Here is a 19968-nt window from a genome sequence, read left to right as displayed (position 1 = left end):
AATCTAAATGATCATTATTGTAAACAAATAAAAATATATGTTGTTTGTAGATACTGAACTGTGATTTGTTTGATGTGATGTGATTGGTCATATTTACGGTATTTAGTTTACAGTATTAAAATTTGTTTTTCTCTGATAAATGAAAATAAAACAAGCAAACAAAATCATGTCGTATTTCCATTATTCATTGTTAATACCCCACAGACTGGTCGGTTCACACTGGAATGACTTCACATACAGATCCACACAAAATGAATGCAACTTGATGAACTCTGCACAGCTACATAAACGAGCTAAGGCACACAACAACTTCAAGATGCGCTCCCTCAGTGTGTTATAACAAGGTGAGGGAGGAATCCTTAAAGGATAAGTCTGGTGGTACTCTGTATTTTTCTCATAGTCACTCAAACCCAACACTGAATGTACAGTGCTCAGCATAAGTGAATACACCCATGCTAAAGTTGACTAAAAAGAGGAATAAAAAAATCCACAAGATCATCTCTCAATGCAAATCAAACCAGCTATTAGGCTAACTGAAATAAAACCATGCCAATCTCTAAAATAGCCCCAATGTGATGTGGGGGGGCTATTTTAATTCCAAGGGCCAAGGGAACTTGATCAGGATGCATAGTATCCTGGATCCATGAAATAACTTTAAAAATAATAATCTGCCTGCCTCTATGGGAATTTAACATAGGGGTGTGTATACATATGCCCCTGTATTTTAAGGAAGAACATTTATTTATTCACGATACATTATTCATTCACAAAGAAAATTGGTGTCCTTAAAGGTTGGATTTTTCCAAATTTTTTTAATTAAGGCATTAAGATCAATTTACAAAACATGGTTTGTTATTCCTCTTTTTAGTCAACTTTAGCATGGGTGTGTTCAGTTATGCTGAGCACTGTATCTATTAACAAGTTTTGTCACTAGAGCACCAAATGTGGATTAATCCGCTGCTGAAAATAGTCCCCCGGCAAACGCACAGCTAACTAGGGCTGGCTGGTTCAATTCCGATTCACAGATCCCGATTGGGTTGGTGATTTCCGATTCAATGTCCATTCTGGGTATTTCAGTTGCAAAACCAATTCTGCTTGGATATGAAAAGCGATTCTAAAAGTGTACAAGGTTCCCTCTAACCTGCTGCGTTATTAAAAGTATCAAGGAGAAATCCGGCGCAAAATGAACCTTAATAACACGTGTACCGAGTCGACCGTTCTCTGGGATATGTTTTCATGCTAATCGAATGTGACCAGTTTTAGCGCAAACCGCTAATTAGCTTATAACGCTAGTTGTCGGGGCCATGGGTAAAGTAAAAAGAAATCTCTATTTCTACACCACTAACAAGGCTGAGAGCCAATAGGACAAATACAGAATATCAGCAGCTGTATCCTTTAACGTTCAGTCTCACCTGTTGAGGTTCATTGAAGCTGCATCACAGATGGACAAAAAAAAAAGTTTTGCAAGAGCTTCTCTCACTAGTGCAGGGTTATAAATGTTATAAATCAAATCTTATTATAGGCGTATGATTTCTTCTTTTGGATTAAATTAAAAAGACAAAGAAAAAACAGAAACAAACATCTGTTCAGTGTTTCGTAACCAACGTCCCAAATTCTCATATAAGCCTGCCTGCACACTGGCTGCGTGGCGTTGAGCGTGCGTGTCAGCTGCGTGGCGTGTCCGTTTTACAGGTTAGAGCTTGCAGACTGCCTGCGTGACACGCCCGTCTCAGGCTGCGGCTCGAGCCGCGCCAAAAACGCGTGCCTGTTAGAAATAGAACCGAGGCCTATTTTTCACGCGACACGCAAGCGAGTTGGAAGCGCTTCCAGGCAAAATAGAACAGAACAACATGTTTATATGTCATTTTGACTCAAATACATTTAATAAATGACATTTTGATGTTTGAAAGTCTCGAGGTTTTGACATAAATGCAGATATAAATTTAATTAAATAAAATAATAAATAATTATCGATTTTTCAAATATTGCACCTGTCAATACACAACGAAATATCCTGCAGCCTATTTTTCCCGTCAATACTGCCGACGTTGTCTTTGCTGTAATCAAATCAGTATATATTTAACATTTCATTTTATCGACGGGAAACACGTTTCTGGTGTGCAAAGACATAGAAAACGCCACGCAACAGAAACGCCACGCTCATGCCACGCAGCCAGCGTACAGGCGGCCTAACTTTCGGCCGATTTACAAGTTGCTTGTGTTGCTTTACTAAACTTCTTGTTTTTATATTTTCATCATAAAAACAGGAACATTTTACACCAGTACATTTCATTTTTTTTAAAGATATAATCCCTAAGATTTTAATCACTATTTATGGCAGGGCTGTTTAACGTACATACCTGTCTCTCTATATAGTGCAGTGCAGTTTTCACCGTTAGCGGCGGAGGGGTCTGCCTTTCATTCTTGTGCTGGATTCAAATTGCCCTCACATAAATAGGAACATAATCCAGTGTTTCTGTGATAATTTGATCTCACAGATATCAGCCTCACAGACTTATTGACGTCTGTGAATCAGTGGAGACGTATTTTGGAGCGTCACGACCCTCCACGCGAAATGACTCGTTTTACTAATAGAACTGGATCAAAATACTAGAAGAGCCGCACGATTACATCATTGAATCCCCATTCAAGTAAGTGGAGCGCTACGTCTATAGTGCGCCTGCTTTATGGGCCGCAGGTAGCGGTGCCGATCATCCGGGTAATCGTATACGCTGCAGTAGAACTTTTTTGGCTTTGTGCGCCACCGAGCAACTCTCATAGGAATACGCGGGTCCGCCTCGAACGCTGCGTCCAGGTCTTTCAGAATATATCCATGAGCACGACACGCCTGCAGCTACCACCGGAGACCACCGGCGCCCAAAACCGTGATTAAAATCTTCAGGATCATAACTTCAATTTTACAATATTAAATTAAAACTGATTTTACAGACAAGCAGTGGCTCTACGGCTTGATTATTTTTATTATTATGGATATCTGCCTGCCACCCCTCTACTTTTCAGCACCTTTGATGACTGACGTAAAGTGAAATAAAATAGAAACATTGAAAATGACTTGGTTCATATCCAGCTTGTGTCTCTGTGCAGACACTTGCAGATCTATGATACGACTTGTTCTTCAGATGAGTGGAAAATGTCTGCTTTGTTAACGCCTCCCAAAATAAATGTACAGTATGACTCACGTTCTTCAGATGGGAGGGAGGGAGGGATGGAGGGAGGGAGAGAGGGGATACCTGCAAGGAATCAACACCTTCAGGTATTATGCTGATGTTTCAAAAACAGCCAGCCAGTCTGGTTTTGTCGATCCTTTAGCGGAGGAGCTCCCCGCTGACGGAGCCCCCCCCCCCTTCAGAAGTTGGGTTTGTGCTTCTTCACCTCCACCATGAGGTGGTGCAGGTTGATGAGCTCCGAGCGGACGGCCAGGCTGCGGAACGTCGGCTGGTTCAGGACTTTGTGGAAGCCGTGGTAGTACTGGATCAGCTGGGTCAGAGCGCCCTACGGCGGGGACAGGACAGTGTTTGCTTCATTACACCACTCACTTTCTCTTAGACAGAGAGACAGACACAGACAAGAGACAGACAGAGACAGACAGACAGAAGAGACAGACACAAACTACAGTTGTTTAGCCTCTTTTAATTGTTCTGGGTCTTTTTGTTGTTGTTTTGCCTCTTTCCATAGTTGTATCTTTGGGTCTGTTTGCCGTCTCACCTTTCTGCTGTCTCGCCTGTCTGCTGCCTCGCCTGTCTGCTGCCTCGCCTGTCTCCTGCCTCGCCTGTCTCACCTGTCTGCTGCCTGACCTGTCTGCTGTCTTATCTGTGTGCCGTCTCACCAGTCTCCTGTCTCACCTGTCTGCCGCCTCGCCTGGCTGCCGTCTCGCCTGTCTGCTGCCTCACCTGTCTCCTCTGTCTACTGTCTCGCCTGTCTGCTGTCTCACCTGTCTGCCGTCTCACCTGTCTGCCGTCTCACCTGTCTGCTGCCTGACCTGTCTTGCCTGTCTCCTCTGTCTGCTGTCTCGCCTGTCTGCTGTCTCACCTGTCTGCCATCTCACCTGTCTGCTGCCTGACCTGGCTGCCGTCTCGCCTGTCTGCTGCCTCACCTGTCTACCGCCTCGCCTGGCTGCCATCTCGCCTGGCTGCTGCCTCACCTGTCTGCCGTCTCACCTGTCTGCTGCCTGACCTGTCTTGCCTGTCTCCTCTGTCTGCTGTCTCGCCTGTCTGCTGTCTCACCTGTCTGCCATCTCACCTGTCTGCTGCCTCACCTGTCTCGCCTGTCTGCCGTCTCGCCTGTCTGCCGTCTCACCTGTCTGCTGCCAGACCTGTCTTGCCTGTCTCCTCTGTCTGCTGTCTCGCCTGTCTGCTGTCTCGCCTGTCTGCCATCTCACCTGTCTGCTGCCTGACCTGTCTCGCCTGTCTGCTGCCTGACCTGTCTCGCCTGTCTGCCGCCTCACCTGTCTGCCGCCTCGCCTGGCTGCCGTCTCGCCTGTCTGCTGCCTGACCTGTCTCGCCTGTCTGCCGTCTCGCCTGTCTGCCGTCTCACCTGTCTGCTGCCAGACCTGTCTTGCCTGTCTCCTCTGTCTGCTGTCTCGCCTGTCTGCCATCTCACCTGTCTGCTGCCTGACCTGTCTTGCCTGTCTGCTGCCTGACCTGTCTCGCCTGTCTGCCGCCTCACCTGTATGATGCTGGTTCCATTTTTGAAGTTGGTGAAGGACCTCATGACGTCCTGACTCATGGACTCCACCGACTGCTTCCACGTGCTGGAGAAGCCGCGGACCAGCTGAGTGATACGAGCTGCGGGACACACAGACAGGAAGGGATCTGAATCCCGTCTCTGACGTCAGGTGATCACACAGTTTCTTTCTACTTTGACAAGTTTGTGAGCGTGTACGGATTTAACCCTCCCGTTGTCCTCGGGTCCCATTTGACCCATTTCCAAAAGGTTTCTACATCACAAATGTGGGTTTCTTTCAACCAAATTGTCAATAACGTGGATGGTTCCATACAACGCTCTTCACAAGTAAAATAAATGATCAGTTCACTACTTTCATCGAATTTGGGTGTTTTGTTAAATTTTATAGCATTTGAAGAAAAATTTATGAAAGGTTGAAAAAAACGTGACAACAATTTGGGAAATAGCTTTTAGAAACGTGGGGAAAAAACAACAAAAAAGTCCAAAAAAAGTGCAGGAAAAAAAAAAAAAAAAAATCGACAGAAACATCGGAAGAAGTGACAAAAAAGAATTTGGAAGAACGTGACAAAAACGTCGGGAAAAGCGTCAAAAATGTCAAAAATATTGGGGAAAGTTTTAAAGACATCAGAAAAGTGACAATAACGTTGACAGAAGTGACAAAGAAATGTCAGGAAAAGCTCAAAATTTGGGAAAGAAAAGTGACTGAAACATTGGGAAAAGTTACAAAAACATTGGGAAGGAGGCCAAAACGTTGACAAAAAGTTTGCATTTGAAATTCTGACCGAGAAAAATCCAAAAGTTGCATGGTTGACGGGAAGACAACTATATATATATATATATATATATATATATATATATATAAATATATATAAATATATATAAATATATATATGTATGTATGTATATATGTATATGTATATACACACAAAAAAGTGGGCGGGTTAGATGCGAGTGTGAGAGGAAACAGAGCAAGAACTGTGTTAAAAAAAACAGGATGTGGGAAGCTAAAGGTCTGAGACGGGGCAGAAATTTCTGCAGCCTCAGACTCACAAGAGGAGAAAGAAAAGTGAGAGGACGGCTGAATGCTGAAGAAAGAAAGCTGGTCATTACTCTATAAAACGAAACCAAAGCATGAACCGAAAGAACGCCGCTCACGCTGTGATATCATCAGTCAGGATGTTGGGGATTTCAAGAGTCTGTTGACAACAGAAGCAGCTCTGTGACGCTGAGTTTTTAAATCAGTGGCAGTATTTAACAATGTACGGAGCCACCCTGGTCCCACTTTGTCAAAAAAAAATTAATTATGACTATCTCGTGGCCTCAAGATAGTATCTTGAGGCCTCAAGATACCATCTCGTGGCCAAGAGATACTATCTCAAGATAGTAAAGTGTCTGACACATGGACCCTTTGTTATTAAACTGGACCCTGTAGTGTAGTGCAATACTTCACATTCTGTACAATATTCTCGTGTTCCTCCAGCATCTCTCCTGATGAGATCTGCCTCAGGTGCGCTGGGAGGAGTCTTCAGTTCTGTGCCAGGCAAACCAAAACACCACACTATATACAAAATAAAACACCCAAAACACCACACTATATACAAAATAAAAACACCCAAAACACCACACTATATACAAAATAAAACACCCAAAACACCACACTATATACAAAATAAAACACCCGAAACACCACACTATATACAAAATAAAACACCCGAAACACCACACTATATACAAAATAAAACACCCGAAACACCACACTATATACAAAATAAAAACACCCAAAACACCACACTATATACAAAATAAAACACCCAAAACACCACACTATATACAAAATAAAAACACCCAAAACACCACACTATACACAAAATAAAACACCCAAAACACCACACTATATACAAAATAAAAACACCCAAAACACCACACTATATACAACATAAGAAAACTCTGGCTGCCTGGCTCCACTTTGTGACATATATACACATGTAAAAAGTATAAATATAGACTATAAAATATGAAGAAGAATTATCTCATGGCCACGAGACAGTATCTCGTGGCCATGAGATAAAGCTTCTTTTTAGTTATAATTCATTTTTTATGACAAAGTGGGACCAGGGGGGCTCCGTAACAATGTTCATTTAATGCCATTTTTATTATTTATTTTTTTACTTTGGCTTGTTCCAGATATCCTCCTTCTCCTCCTTCTTTCTTTAAAGTACAAGGTTTGATTAACCTTAAAGGGCCACCGTTTGTTGAAATAGGGCTTATCACGGTCCCCCCTAGCTGTAGATAGGTGGGCCAACGCAGTTTCAGTGCATGCATCGTTTTAGTCCGGTGCAACACCGGCAGGGCCGCCGCTAGTTAGCTTAGCGTAGTGAATGGAATCCTATGTTGCCGGTTAGCATGTTGTGAGTAAAAGTGAGCCAAAAAAAAAAAACGAATTACTTGCACTGAGAAAAAAAAAAAATGCGTTGGCCCACCTATCTACAGCCAGGGGAGACCGTGATAAGAACTATTTCAACAAACGGTGGCGTATCCCTTTAAAAATTGTGAATAAAAGAAAATATCAAACCAAAACAAAACCGACCCTTCTCACCTTCATCGTTCTTTAGACGGTCCAGCTGCCCTTTCTCCATCAGAGCCTCGGCCTCCTTCACGAAGGCGATCATCCCTCCGAAGGGGGGAGACAGAATCTCCTCGATAAACTCCTGGAGGTTAAAAATTACACCAGTGGGTGGCATTTTTTTTTTGAATATATTTTGTGTAATGCTGTTGGTAGAAAAAGCCAAAACAATAACTATAATAAAGCATAGAAATACAAGAAAAAAAATAATACAAAATGACTGTGACGTACTGTGAAAACCGCCAGAATCTTAAAAAAAATAAATACAATGAGCCCCCCCCCCCCTTAATATAAACAGGTCCTCGGTGGACAGCTTTACGTTCCCTGATGTCCACTTCGACGTGTCTGACGAAATTATGGAAAGGATTTCTAAGGATGTCGACCTTTCCGTTGAAGAGAAAGATCCTTTATTAAACATAAAAACATTTGCAAAATTATGTTCGCAAAACCCTCCGGACTCCACGTAAATAAACAGTAGTTTTAGCATCGTAAAACACACTTCATTCAAAGTAGAGATGCAACAATAGACCGGCCGGTGACCGGAACTGGCCGGTTTTCACGTGCTCGGCTGTGAACGGCGACCGGCAGGTCAGTCTGACATATGGCGATTTCATGCCGGTCAACGCTACAATTAACCGTCAAAAGAAGTTATACGAGTTACAGTTCTCAAGGACGCACGCACACACGGACGCCACAGCACGGTCTCTTTCTCCTTTCTCTCAACTTTTCCTCCGTTTGTCGTGCGTACCCGCTTGCGGCGTGAAGCGCGTGTCGGCGCTATTCTCGCACCTGTAGGGAACCTCGTGAATTAACCTGTAGCACGTCAGCTGTTTGGACATTCTTCAGCGTGTGTGCAGAAGATAACAAGTTTGCCAAATGCAACACCTGCAAGGAGAAAGTAGGGCGTGGAGGGACCACACCGAAAACCAAAATCACATTTCTTTAGTGCGATATCAGATGTGAAAAGAAGGAAATGGTTCTAACGTTGCTCTTTAGATGTGTGTGAATGTCCCAAACCAGGAGTAATTTATATAGTTCTATTTTATAGCGATCAATTATCTGTTCCAAAAATGTTCTATGTTCTGTGATGAATGTTCTATTAAAGAAAAGATAGAAAATAAATATTTGCGTGTGCTGTAAAGTGTTTAGAAAAAATTAAATTGGAATTGGCTAAAATCGGTATCGGCTGGTCTAACTCAAAGAAAATCTGAATCGGCCTAGAAAGTTGTAATTAGTGCTGTGCTCGATTGAAGAACTTCTTAGTCGATTAACACTCATTCAGGTGTACCGACTAATCGATTAGTTGATTTAATCGACAGATCTGTAAATCTGAGTTTCTCCGCAAAGAGTCACGCAAAAGCACTTTAATTCTTGTGTTTACCAGAGATGTGCTCGTACGTTTCTCGGAAATAAGTCATTCAGCATGAAAAAAGCATCAAACATGACTAAATGACTAAAGAAATCTAAGTTGACTAAGACCAAAACGACCGATTAATCGACTAATCGACTAAGAGGGAGCAGCCCTAGTTGTAATTGGTGAATCTCTAATTCAAAGTAGACAAAAACTATGAAAAGCCGTTTTGGTTGAAATAAACACATAGTTTACCGATTTACATTTGAAAATATGATGGCTCTACACACGCTAAAAGTATTGTTTTTTTTAAATGGAGTCTGGTGGGTTTAGCGCTAGCGACTTCAGAGCTGTTTCTGGTTAAACAGAAAGGTCTCAAAGAGGTTTTAAAAAAGGCACACATCTGGGGATCCTTTCCATAATGTTGTCAGACACTTTGAATATTAATCTGGCAAAAATGCACTTTTAGTGGACCAAATTGACCGTTCGCAAAACCCCTCCCTCGAACGGTCCTCGTCCAATCCTAGCTCAGCAACTGTAACTAAGGAGAAGGACCCCCGTCAAACATTGCGATTTCAGCAAGATGGGGAAACGATGCACCTATGGCACCCGCAAGTCTGACACCAGGTACCACAAAGGTTTAGAGGGAGGGGTCGTTTTTTTCGCCTTTCCAAAGCCCAAGACCCAAGCGGAAAGATGCCGACAATGGATTAAGCGGTGTGGGAGACCTCACTCACAGCTAAATGCCTCGAAGACTAATAAGCATACATATGTCTGCTCCAAGGTAAGTAAAGCTAGCGAGCTAACTTATATCAATTATCAATAAGTAGTTTAAGTAGCTAAGTACATAACAACAATCTGTAAAACTGGACTTAAGTTAACAGTTGCGGTTCTATATAGCATTATTATCGAAAGTAGTAAAGTTAGAACATTAGATACTTTATTATTCCGTAGGAAATTCAGGCAGCCTGATAGCGGTTAGCCTGTCAAGCACATGTTGCTATCGACACAGATAATTTAGCAAGAGGTCGACACAGATAATTTAGCAAGAGGTTGACGGTCATTGAACATATCCCTCCACTGCATATTGCAGCCCTTTCTGTCGTGCCCTGGAGGATATGTCTGCTACTCCAAAACCAATCACTTATACCAATAGGTATGGAGCTCAACCCAGCCATGGCTATGTGTTTGGTTCTCAATTGTTTGACGGGCGTAGTAACAAGAACTAGGGGGCGTGGCTTTTGTGAACGGTCAATTGACGATGCACAGCATCGCACATTTCAGCCCGGTCTGTGGCTGCCGGTTAGAGCGTTCACGCTTAATACTGGAGCAATTTGAAAGATTGTTGTAGTTGTCAGGCACAAAAACACAGGAAAATAAGGTCCAGTTTAAAAAAAAAAAAAAACATGTTCTGAAAATGGTGAACTTTCTAATCCATTTCCCGATTTCTGCCTATTTAATGAATGTTCTTGTGATCTCCATGCTTTTTATGTTTAATGTTATACTATGTGCTGTTATGTACTGTATAGGTATGTTCTTTGTGCAACGTAAATTCCCCTAGGTCAAAAAAAAAAAAAAAAAGGTTTCACTCAAGGCAAGGCAGAGACCGTAAAACCTCAGAGCGCCTGAGGAAAGTCTGGGTATCCCCTCAAATACTGAACAATTTCTACTCCTGCATTATTGACGCGGAACATCAGTGTACGGTACGGAGACAGCACCATCCTGGACCGCAAGGCCCTGAAAAAAAAAGTAGTTTGTCAAATTAGACGTTTACCTGAGTCCTGGCCAGCAGCAGCTGTTGGAAACCTTCCACTTCTTTACTGTCGTCTGCTGCCCTCTCCTGGACAAACAGGGAACAGCAATCACCACACAGGGATTTCACCACAAGGAGATTTTAAGTCCTGACGTGTAATAGTGCATTGCATTTGTACTCTGAGGCGGGGGGACGGGTCGGAATTTCCGAGGTCAAAGTCGGAAACAGTCCCCCTGAACCCGGATTTCCGAGTTGGGAAGTCGGACAACCTCGCAGTACCTGTCGGTACACGATCCGTGCTGCCTGCACGATCCGTTCTGCGCATGCGCAAGACTGTTTTACAGAGGATACGACACTGCACGATCTGTTCCACGCTAGCCTCCACTGGGAAGCTAACGTTAGATTAGCTAACAGCTAATTCGGCTAACCGCTAGCTGACAGTCTAAAATAACATTGAGTCAAACTTAATGGGAAAAGCAGGCTACAGCTAAATTAAGACTTTACAGTAATAACAATAAAGACAAGTATTGGGTGATTGTATTTTAAATGAGCACAAGTAAAGTAGAACTGACGTAACAGCTGTTATATAGGTTAACGTTTATTTTCAAGTTTTATTTTGAGGGTCTTTTAAAGTTATTACATGCTGTCTCAGCTAGCGGTTAGCCGAATTAGCCGTTAGCTAAGCTAACGTTAGCTTGCCTGTAGAGGCTAACGGCAGACCGCTACAATCAGCTAGCGGTTAGCCGAATTAGCCGTTAGCTAAACTAACGTTAGCTTGCCTGTGGAGGCTGTCGACCAGAAGCGTGGAACAGATCGTGCAGTGTCGTAAATCCTCGTACAACAGCGCATGCGCAAACATTTTGCGCATGCGCAGAACGGATCGTGCAGGCGGCACGGATCGTGTACTGACCGTACCACGAGCTCCAAAACCAACATGGCGGGGGCCCGGATAGCTCAGTTGGTAGAGCGGGGCGCCCATATATAGAGGGTTTACTCCTCGACGCAGCAGGCCCCGGTTTCGACTCCGACCTGCGGCCCTTTGCTGCGTGTCATTCACCCCTCTCTCTCCCCTTTCATTTCTTCAGCTGTCCTGTCAATAAAGGCCTAAAAATGCCCCCCAAAAAATTATCTTTCCAAAACTAAAACTAAAAAACAACATGGCTGCTTTCTGCATCAACAGTAGTGAAAGCTGTAGTAGCGTACAGTTTATCAGCACTTCGGTCTTCCTTGTGTCTCTCTAAATCAGCCGTACACACAGTCCTGTCCAACTTCTATCTGTGGACATGTTGTTAAGTATATTTGTATGCACACAAAAAAAAAAAGAAAAAAAAGGAATCAACTGGTATTGGTAACAATAACAACCCCACGATAAAAAAAACCTGCATTCAACTAGGGTGTGACATCATTCCCAGCTTCGGCTTCCGAGTTCCGAGGTAAATGGAACGCACTGTAAGGATGAGAAGGAGGTGCGGTGAAGACGCAGGCCAACCCAGCTCACCATGAGGACGCTGAGCAGCATGTCGTAGTTGTTGATGAGGAAGATGAGCTGGTCTCGTCGGGAGGGGAACTCCGCCGCCATCTTTAGCACAAAGTTTTCCACCTCGACCTGCAAAACAAATAAGTCATGTTTTTTTAAACCATACGTGACCCACTCAGTTTGTGGAGGAGAGTCATAAAATAAAATCTACCATTTATTTCACTTCAGGACACTGTGATCTCTCAGAGCTTTTATTTTGACATTAAAATGGGTCAATACTTTGCTTTACAGTGTACTTAAATGGAATAGCTTTGAAATAGATAACTAAAAACTGGTTAAAATCCAGAAAAACGGTTAACCTGCAAAACCCTTCATGATCAAAAACTTACTGTTACAGTTTTATTCCCAACTTGTATATATTTTAAATATTTGTTCTTGTATTCTATCCTATTTATTATTTCATGTATATTGTATCCTATTATTTCATGTATATTCTGTATGTGTGCTGTGTATCTGATATTTTGCTGCTGTAACACTGTAATTTACCATTTTTGGTAATCTATCTATCTATCTATCTATCTATCTATCTATCTATCTATCTATCTATCTATCTATCTATCTTACAACAGTAAGAGGAACATGAGTGCAGGGGACACTGGAGTGACTCTGAATGTGTGCACTTCTACACAATTCCCACATTATTTGACTAGAAAGCTATCCTGTCGATCATGCAGATTATTTCTTTCTAGGGATGCACCGAATCCAGGATTCGGCTTCGGATTCGGCCGAATATTGGGCTTTTTGACGGGGATCGGTTTCTGCCGAACCTTAACTGCTTTGTTACTTACTGAATTATATACTTAATTATGTTTTGGTTACATAATTAATTGTTATTATCATACTTTGTAAAACGTTACTGCTGTTCTAGCTACTTGATTTGTTATGTAAATCTGTTGTTATCCATTTACTTAGTTATATTAAAGTGCGTTTGTGTGAGTGTGTGTGTGTGTGTGTGTTATACCTGCAGCTGCCCCAGCAGAGTGTGGGTTCTCTCATTGGGAAATGTCTGATTGATGCTGACGATAGCTGACGAGAACTCCGCGTAGCGACGAGTGATCTGAAATGAAAAAAATACACACTCAAACACACTGGCATATGCCGCGATGCAGTCTGCACCAGTCTATTGTATAAGGTACTTGAAAGCAATACGTGAGTAAAAGTACAAGTATCTTACCAGAAAATGACTTTGGTAGAAGTTAAGAGTCGCCTTTTAGGATATCACTGGAGTAAAAGTCTTAAAAGTATAGGATATTTGCTGTGCTTAAGTATGAAAAGTAATTTTCTGTTATAAAATGTACGTAATTTTTTAGAAGTAAAAGTAAAAACTTTGATTATGAACCTAATAGTGGCTTCCTTATAGTAAAGCGTAATATTCAGGGTTTCCACTCCTTCAAATTCATGGCCGGGTTGGGTCAGTGGGCAGATATGGGCGCACATATACTTTCCAAACTATCGGTATTGGCATTTATAATGGCTGATATATATATTTTTTTATATTCATTCATCAGAATCATTTATGACAAATGAAAAATGATTCTGATAATTGAATATTAAAAAAATTAAATAAAAACAGACGAAACCCCCTTCAACCATGTTTGAGTGTTGGCGTTGCATAGTTTTTCCACCAGAGGGTGCTCTACAACGTCACTGTTGGCAACACAGTTTCATATCTTAAAAGGAACACGCCGACTTATTGGGAATTTAGCTTATTCACCGTAACCCCCAGAGTTAGACAAGTCCATACATACCCTTCTCATCTCTGTGCGTGCTGTAACGCTGTCTGACGTCTCCAGCATTAGCTTAGCCCAGCACAGATCCTGCAGGTAACTGGTTCCAACTAGTCTACTGCTCCGAATTGTGACAAAAGTGACAAAATAACGCCAACATGTTCCTATTTACATGTTGTGATTTGTCAGAGTCACAAGCGTGTAAAAAACAACGTAAAGAGCACCAGACAGGCTTGCTCGAGGCATATCACTCCGCCGATAACTATATTCTTCCGCCCGAGAATATAGTTCCGGTTTGTTTACGGTTAGAAGATGGCGGTGTCTCATGTTACGTTGTTTTTGTACACGCTGTGACTCTACAAATCACAACATGTAAATGGGCGTTTTTTCACTTATTTCGAGCAGTAGGATTTCTGGAACCATTCACCTGCCTGTTCTGTTATGGGCTGATGCCGCTGGAGCCGATCAGACAGCTTTACAACTACGCAAGGAGATGAGAAGGGTATGTATCGACTTGTCTAACTCTGGGGGTTACGGTGAATAAGCTAAATTCCCAATAAGTTGGTGTGTTCCTTTAAGTTACGAATTTCTGGATTAAAAAAAAAATAAATAAATAAATATATATATATATATATGATTTTTAAATCATCAAATATTCAATATATTTCTAGCGTAATCATTAAAACACGACAACACGTTTCAGCCATTTAGGGTTTCATCAGGGCAAGTTCTAAACTTTACCCTCCGAGTGTCTCAGTTTCCTTCAACCCTTTCACACTGATGTATGTGGTGATACATGTGTGATCAAACACATGCAGGGTCTGTGTGTGTGTGTGTGTGTGTGTGTGTGTGTGTGTGTGTGTGTGTGTGTTAGGGCTGGGCGATATGGAGAAAATCAGATATCACGATATTCTTGACCAAATATCTCAATACCGATATTGCGGTGATATTCTAGGGTTGACAACTGGTGCTTTAACAAAATATCTTCACACTTAGATTTTAGATAAATAATCCATCAGTAATGTGGACATAATGTCTAAGTGGGGAAAAGGCAAATAATAGAACAGCTAGAACAGTCTGGTAAGTTCAGAAAAGTACATCACTTTACTGTAATGCAGCCTTTAAAACCAGGAAAAGACAACACTCATGTCATATCACAATATTACGATATCCAAAATCTAAGACGGTATCTAGTCTCATATCACAATATTGATATATTGCCCAGCCCTAGTATGTGAGTGTGTGTGTAGACCTACATAGTGGGGTCTGGTGTCCAGTACTCCTAGTTTCTGAGGGTCTGTGTTTCTGATGCTGTGGATGTTCATCTCCAGAATCAGTTCGAACCTTGGCCAGAGCAGCTCCAACACGGCCTCCCAGTACCTGACAGACACACACACACACACACACACACACACACACACACACACACACACACACACACACACACACACACACACACACACACACACACACACACACACACACACACACACACACACACACACACACACACACACAGCTTGATATAGGTTTAAAACTGTAAGCAGCGCTCAAGCTAGGATTGTGATTTAGGAGCGATTTCATTAATCTTTTTCAGGATGATTTTATCTACCTTTTGTCTAAATGGTCGAAAACACTAAGTATGCGCCTCTTTCTATACACGTTTTCACTCCCTTTCTCCAATACGGCCTAGGGTAGTCTCGCTTTGCCAGACCTTCCTCCACAGCACGGTGGAGGAGGGTCTGGCAAGTCCACACAGCATTCCGGGATGGGAGGAAAAACTTGCTCTGGTTTATTGGCATTTCTTTAAACCAATCACAGTCGTCTTGGACGGCGCTATAGCCGCACGGAGCCCTGGTGGCGCTGGAAAATAGCCTCGGGAAGGAACTTGTTTTTGATGGAACGTGTACGTTCAAAAGGTGCGCGGCCAAGGAAGGCTTGTATCATGTGGACGCGCCGACAGTGTTGTCATTACTTAGAATTCCTCATGGGGGCGACAGAAACTACGCACTGTAGCTTTAAAAGGTTAAAAAGATACATCTTACTGCTGCTGGTTGGAACATGCGGAGTGAGTTACAATACCTTTGAGGCCCTAAAACAGACTAACAATAACTGAATTTCAAGCACACTCTTTTAGCCACAAATGGGACACTGACTTGTCGAGAGCGGGGATGGTCCTCTTGGCGGTGATGGCTCGGAACCGGAGGATGATGTGGATGCAGAGGAAGACGGCGATGCTGTCGTAGCAGTCGGACACGTACGTGGACATACTCTTCTGCAGAGACGGAGCAGACACAGAGAACAGGACATGAGTTATACAACATGGCGCCATTGTTGTCTCCATGCGGCATTAAAAAACATTTCAAAAGTCCTGAACTTGAGGCTCGAACGAGACCAAAAAGGTGCGTCGTCGGTACCAGGAACATGCTGAGAGTCTTCCCCATGATGCTGTTGAAGAGGTCGAGGGCGGAGTTCCCCGTCACCATGAAGAAGTCGGAGAGGAAGAGGTACTCCCTGCAGCCGTTGTCCAGCAGAGCGTAGTGCTGGCTGCGGAACAGCGTCTCGTAGGGATACTGGAGGAGAAAGATCAGCATTCCATATACCGTTTATTTACATGATCTTCTGTAATGATACGATACAACTTTATTGTCAGTTTACACTGAAATTCATTTAATGTCACTCCCTGAGTAGTAGGGCTGTGTATTGGCAAGAATCTGGCGATACGAAACATATCACGATGCACGGGTCACGATTCAATATATTGCAATATATTTCGATACTGTGCGTAAGGCGATATATTGAGATTTTTTTTTAAGTATAATTTTAGAAAAACTAATATTTAAAAAAAAGACATGATGTGCATAAAAGTCAAAGAAGATTAATTAAGGTAAACAATTCAGTACACAGAAAATCAAACTGCCAGTTTGGGATTGTGGTTCCCAGGTTCTTAGTGAGCTAATATGCATTTGCTGAAGTAGGCCAAAGTTTAGCCATAGCTACGTTGTTAGCTTCTAGCAAAAAGTCAGACACTGTTAGGCACTGTTAGGCAAGGACACTAGTGGGGCTTCTCAGCAGAGCCATCATAAACGTGAACCAATGTCTTACGTGAATATTTTTGAACGAAAACAAAAAACAAAAACAATATTGCCTTTTTGAAAATCGATACAGTATTGCAAAATAAAATATCGCGATATTCAAGTGTATCGATTTTTTCTTACACCCCTACTGATTAGTAAGACTGTCCTCGACTAAATCAATTCTTAGTTGACTCACATAACACTCCCATGATTTTGTCCACTAATTGATTAAATCGACAGATCAGTTAAAAAAAAAAAAAAAAAGCCATTCAACAGAGAAAAAAAAACTATTAAAAAAATGAAATCTCAGTCGACCAAAGACCAAAACGAGCGATTAGAGTAATAATGGAGGGGGGCAGCCCTAATTTTAAAACCTTTCATTCTGAATTTCCAAAAACATATTGTATAAGATGCCACAAGATGTCAGTGCTGATCAACAGTTTAGTTTCACTTCTTCTCCCGTCATGTTTCTGATGTTCGGTTTTTATGGCCCTAAACTGAGCCTCCTCTTGAATCTCGGAAATTTAAGAAACTAAAGTCAACTTTTTCATTTGGAAATTTGGATAGTCCTACTACCTCCGATTTGGGGTTGGGTTTTATATTTTTCTGCTATTAATTAATAAAAAATGTATTCCTATTTATCGGTTATTGTTCTTAAGGTTTAGGGTCTTTGTTGTTGAACATTTAATTGTCATTTATTGTGTGTTTGCCAGCCGTACAAAGAGTTTTGTTCCTGAGCGGCATGAACATGAAAATGTCCTTCCATCCTGTTTTGTGATGCACTTTGAGATGCATCTCGACACAATAAATGCTATACGTATCGGTAAGTACGGTACGGTCTATGCACCGATCCTACACCATGTAATTTAACTGGAAAAAACTTTAAAGTACGTAGTTTATGTTATTTTTCAGTCAGACTGTCAAACTAGATGATAAAAGAGAGTTCTATGAAATGCATTCAGGGTATGCATTTGTCAATGTTTTACAAAGGGTTTAACCCGAGCCAGGCCCACGGGGATAGTAGTATACAAAAACATATTAGTACAAAATATTAATAACATAGATGTAATATATATTAAACGCACTGGAATCGGATTGGTACTCAATATCGGCCAATAGGCAAGCTCAGGTATTGAAACGGGTATCTGACTCCCTCAGGACTAATTACTGAGCAGATATTAGATCTGGGGGTTCTTATGTTTGGTAGGTTTATCAAGGTTGTCAGTTGCTGCCCCGAGACTCCGGAACAAGTTACCGCCTGATATTCGCACTATTTCGGATGTAGCTCTTTTAAAGGTCCAAACTCAAAACCTATTTGTGAATGTATTTGAATGGCTTTTAATACGTAGTAGTGGTGTGACAATTTCCCTCTCCTCCTCCTGTTTCTATGTCACCTTTTCTGGTTTTACTGTTTTCTACGTTTCAGTCCTTTGGATGAATGATATGTTGTTTTATTCTTGTTACTGCTGTGAAGCAGATACCTGCTGGTTGCTGCAAAGTGCTATATAAATAAATCTTGATTGACGGTTTGATTGGTCTTGTTTGGTATGTGAGACACGCCTGGGTAATTAGGTGAGCATGTACCTGAGGCGTGTCTTTTTGCATAATTTCAAACCTTTCCTCGATTATTTGCCAGTTCCTTTGAAAAAAAATAAATAAATAAAAAAAATCAGACCACCACTATGACTCATCCCTGCAATCCAATTTGTAAACTAATTGTTGTAATTTGTGATGGATAATTATTGAAAAGAAAAGAATAAGCAGTTATCCAGCTAACGGTGAGGACTTAAAAAAGGGACCCTAATTCTAACTCCTACTCAGCAGAACGGGGTGAAAATGTGTTGTGGCGTCTCACCCTGCTGTCTCCTCTCTGAGCGGTATGTGGGACCAGGATGGGCCCCTCCAGCTCCGCGGGACTCAGGATGCCCCCCCTCTGGCCCAGAGTGAAGATGGTGTTCCTGCTCTTCAGAGACGGTTTGGAGAAGAAACCTGCAGCGGGAAGTCAAGGAGCTGCACATGTTGTACGAAAACCAGTTGACACAGTTTCAGTTTGTGTTGGCGCCGAACGAGACTCCCTCAGGACTAATTGCTGAGCAGACACTAGATCCGGGTGTTCTTTCACATACCGACCATGTGAGGCGCCGCCTGGGTAACTAGTTGAGCATAAACATTACAAACACGTGCACACACAGCCACTGTGTAGGCCTAATTTCAAACCTCCTTCCTCTATTATCTGCCAGCTCTTGTCGTCATTATTCTTGGAAAGCAGCCAGCCACTGTTGTTTCAGTGCCACGTGTTCTAACACTTCGTCTGTGTCAAGGAAACTATTAAAAAAAAAGTTACAGCCTTGTGACTGCATTCAAATGTTAGGTTAGTAACATGTTAGTCCTACTATGGCTACGTTCAGATTGCAGGCCGTAGAGCTCAATTCCGATTTATTGCCAGATCCGATTTTTTGTTTTGTTTTTGACTGACGTTATTATATTTTTTTTTTATGTGGCCCGCATCAGACTCAACTGGGCATGATCTGACGGTCTAGACTGAGCTCGCATTTAAAAAAAATAAATAAAAAAAGAATCTGACCTGTAATGGATTTGGACCACATATGAAAGTGGCCCAAATCACAACTAGAAAAGATGGGATGCCTTGTGACTTGGGCTGTTCACACTGTAATGAAAACAAATCGGACCTCAGCCTATAACTCATCCTATCTGTGTGCGTTTGCTTGCTTGTTATCGGTCTCCAAACAGAACGTGGCTCTATGACTCATGACGTTGCAGCTCAACTAAAGCCCCTCCAAGACAGCTGCTGCACACGAAGCGTTACCAAAAGACGCAGGTCCGACCTATCATCGCTGACGATCATAACCAGATCAACGTATATATTAACTGGATTCAATGATATGGCCTGTCAGGGTTAGGTAAATATCCTTTAGGAGGACTCGGCCTAATGCAGGGGTTCCTAAAGCAGGGATTGTCAACAGGGACTTCCGGGACCCCCTAGCAAATATAAATCCCCTCTGCTTACTGGCCTATAGGTAAGGTAGTCACTAAGATCCACAGATACAGTTCATCCTGAGGATTCACTGTGCCACATGTATGTTTAACATTAAAACATGATTTATGAAATCATGCCAACAATTAGTAGGCTATTTGAATAGCTTAGTATTCTATGCAAAAATAGTATGTGTGAAGG

General features: G+C 42.1%; 1 protein-coding gene across 2 annotated transcripts in view; it reads right to left on the bottom strand.

Annotated features, from left to right (window-relative positions):
* Nucleotides 1–2996: 2996 nt before the first annotated feature.
* vps52 (VPS52 subunit of GARP complex) overlaps nucleotides 2997–19968 on the bottom strand; it is a 35962-nt gene continuing 18990 nt past the window's right edge. For both annotated transcript variants that reach the window (XM_039819454.1, XM_039819455.1), the window contains exons 11-20: nucleotides 18628–18761; nucleotides 16113–16268; nucleotides 15852–15970; nucleotides 14952–15075; nucleotides 12930–13025; nucleotides 11930–12037; nucleotides 10453–10518; nucleotides 7301–7412; nucleotides 4687–4805; nucleotides 2997–3513 (exon numbers count right to left, since the gene is read on the bottom strand). In XM_039819454.1, coding sequence (XP_039675388.1) covers nucleotides 3367–3513; nucleotides 4687–4805; nucleotides 7301–7412; nucleotides 10453–10518; nucleotides 11930–12037; nucleotides 12930–13025; nucleotides 14952–15075; nucleotides 15852–15970; nucleotides 16113–16268; nucleotides 18628–18761 — 1181 coding nt within the window. In that variant the 3' untranslated portion in view covers nucleotides 2997–3366. The remainder of the gene's footprint in view (nucleotides 3514–4686; nucleotides 4806–7300; nucleotides 7413–10452; nucleotides 10519–11929; nucleotides 12038–12929; nucleotides 13026–14951; nucleotides 15076–15851; nucleotides 15971–16112; nucleotides 16269–18627; nucleotides 18762–19968) is intronic.

Source organism: Perca fluviatilis, chromosome 13, assembly GCF_010015445.1.
Source record: "Perca fluviatilis chromosome 13, GENO_Pfluv_1.0, whole genome shotgun sequence".
Classification (NCBI taxonomy): Eukaryota; Metazoa; Chordata; class Actinopteri; order Perciformes; family Percidae; genus Perca; species Perca fluviatilis.
Note: the sequence above shows the minus strand (reverse complement) of the source record. Positions and strands in the feature narration are given on the sequence as shown.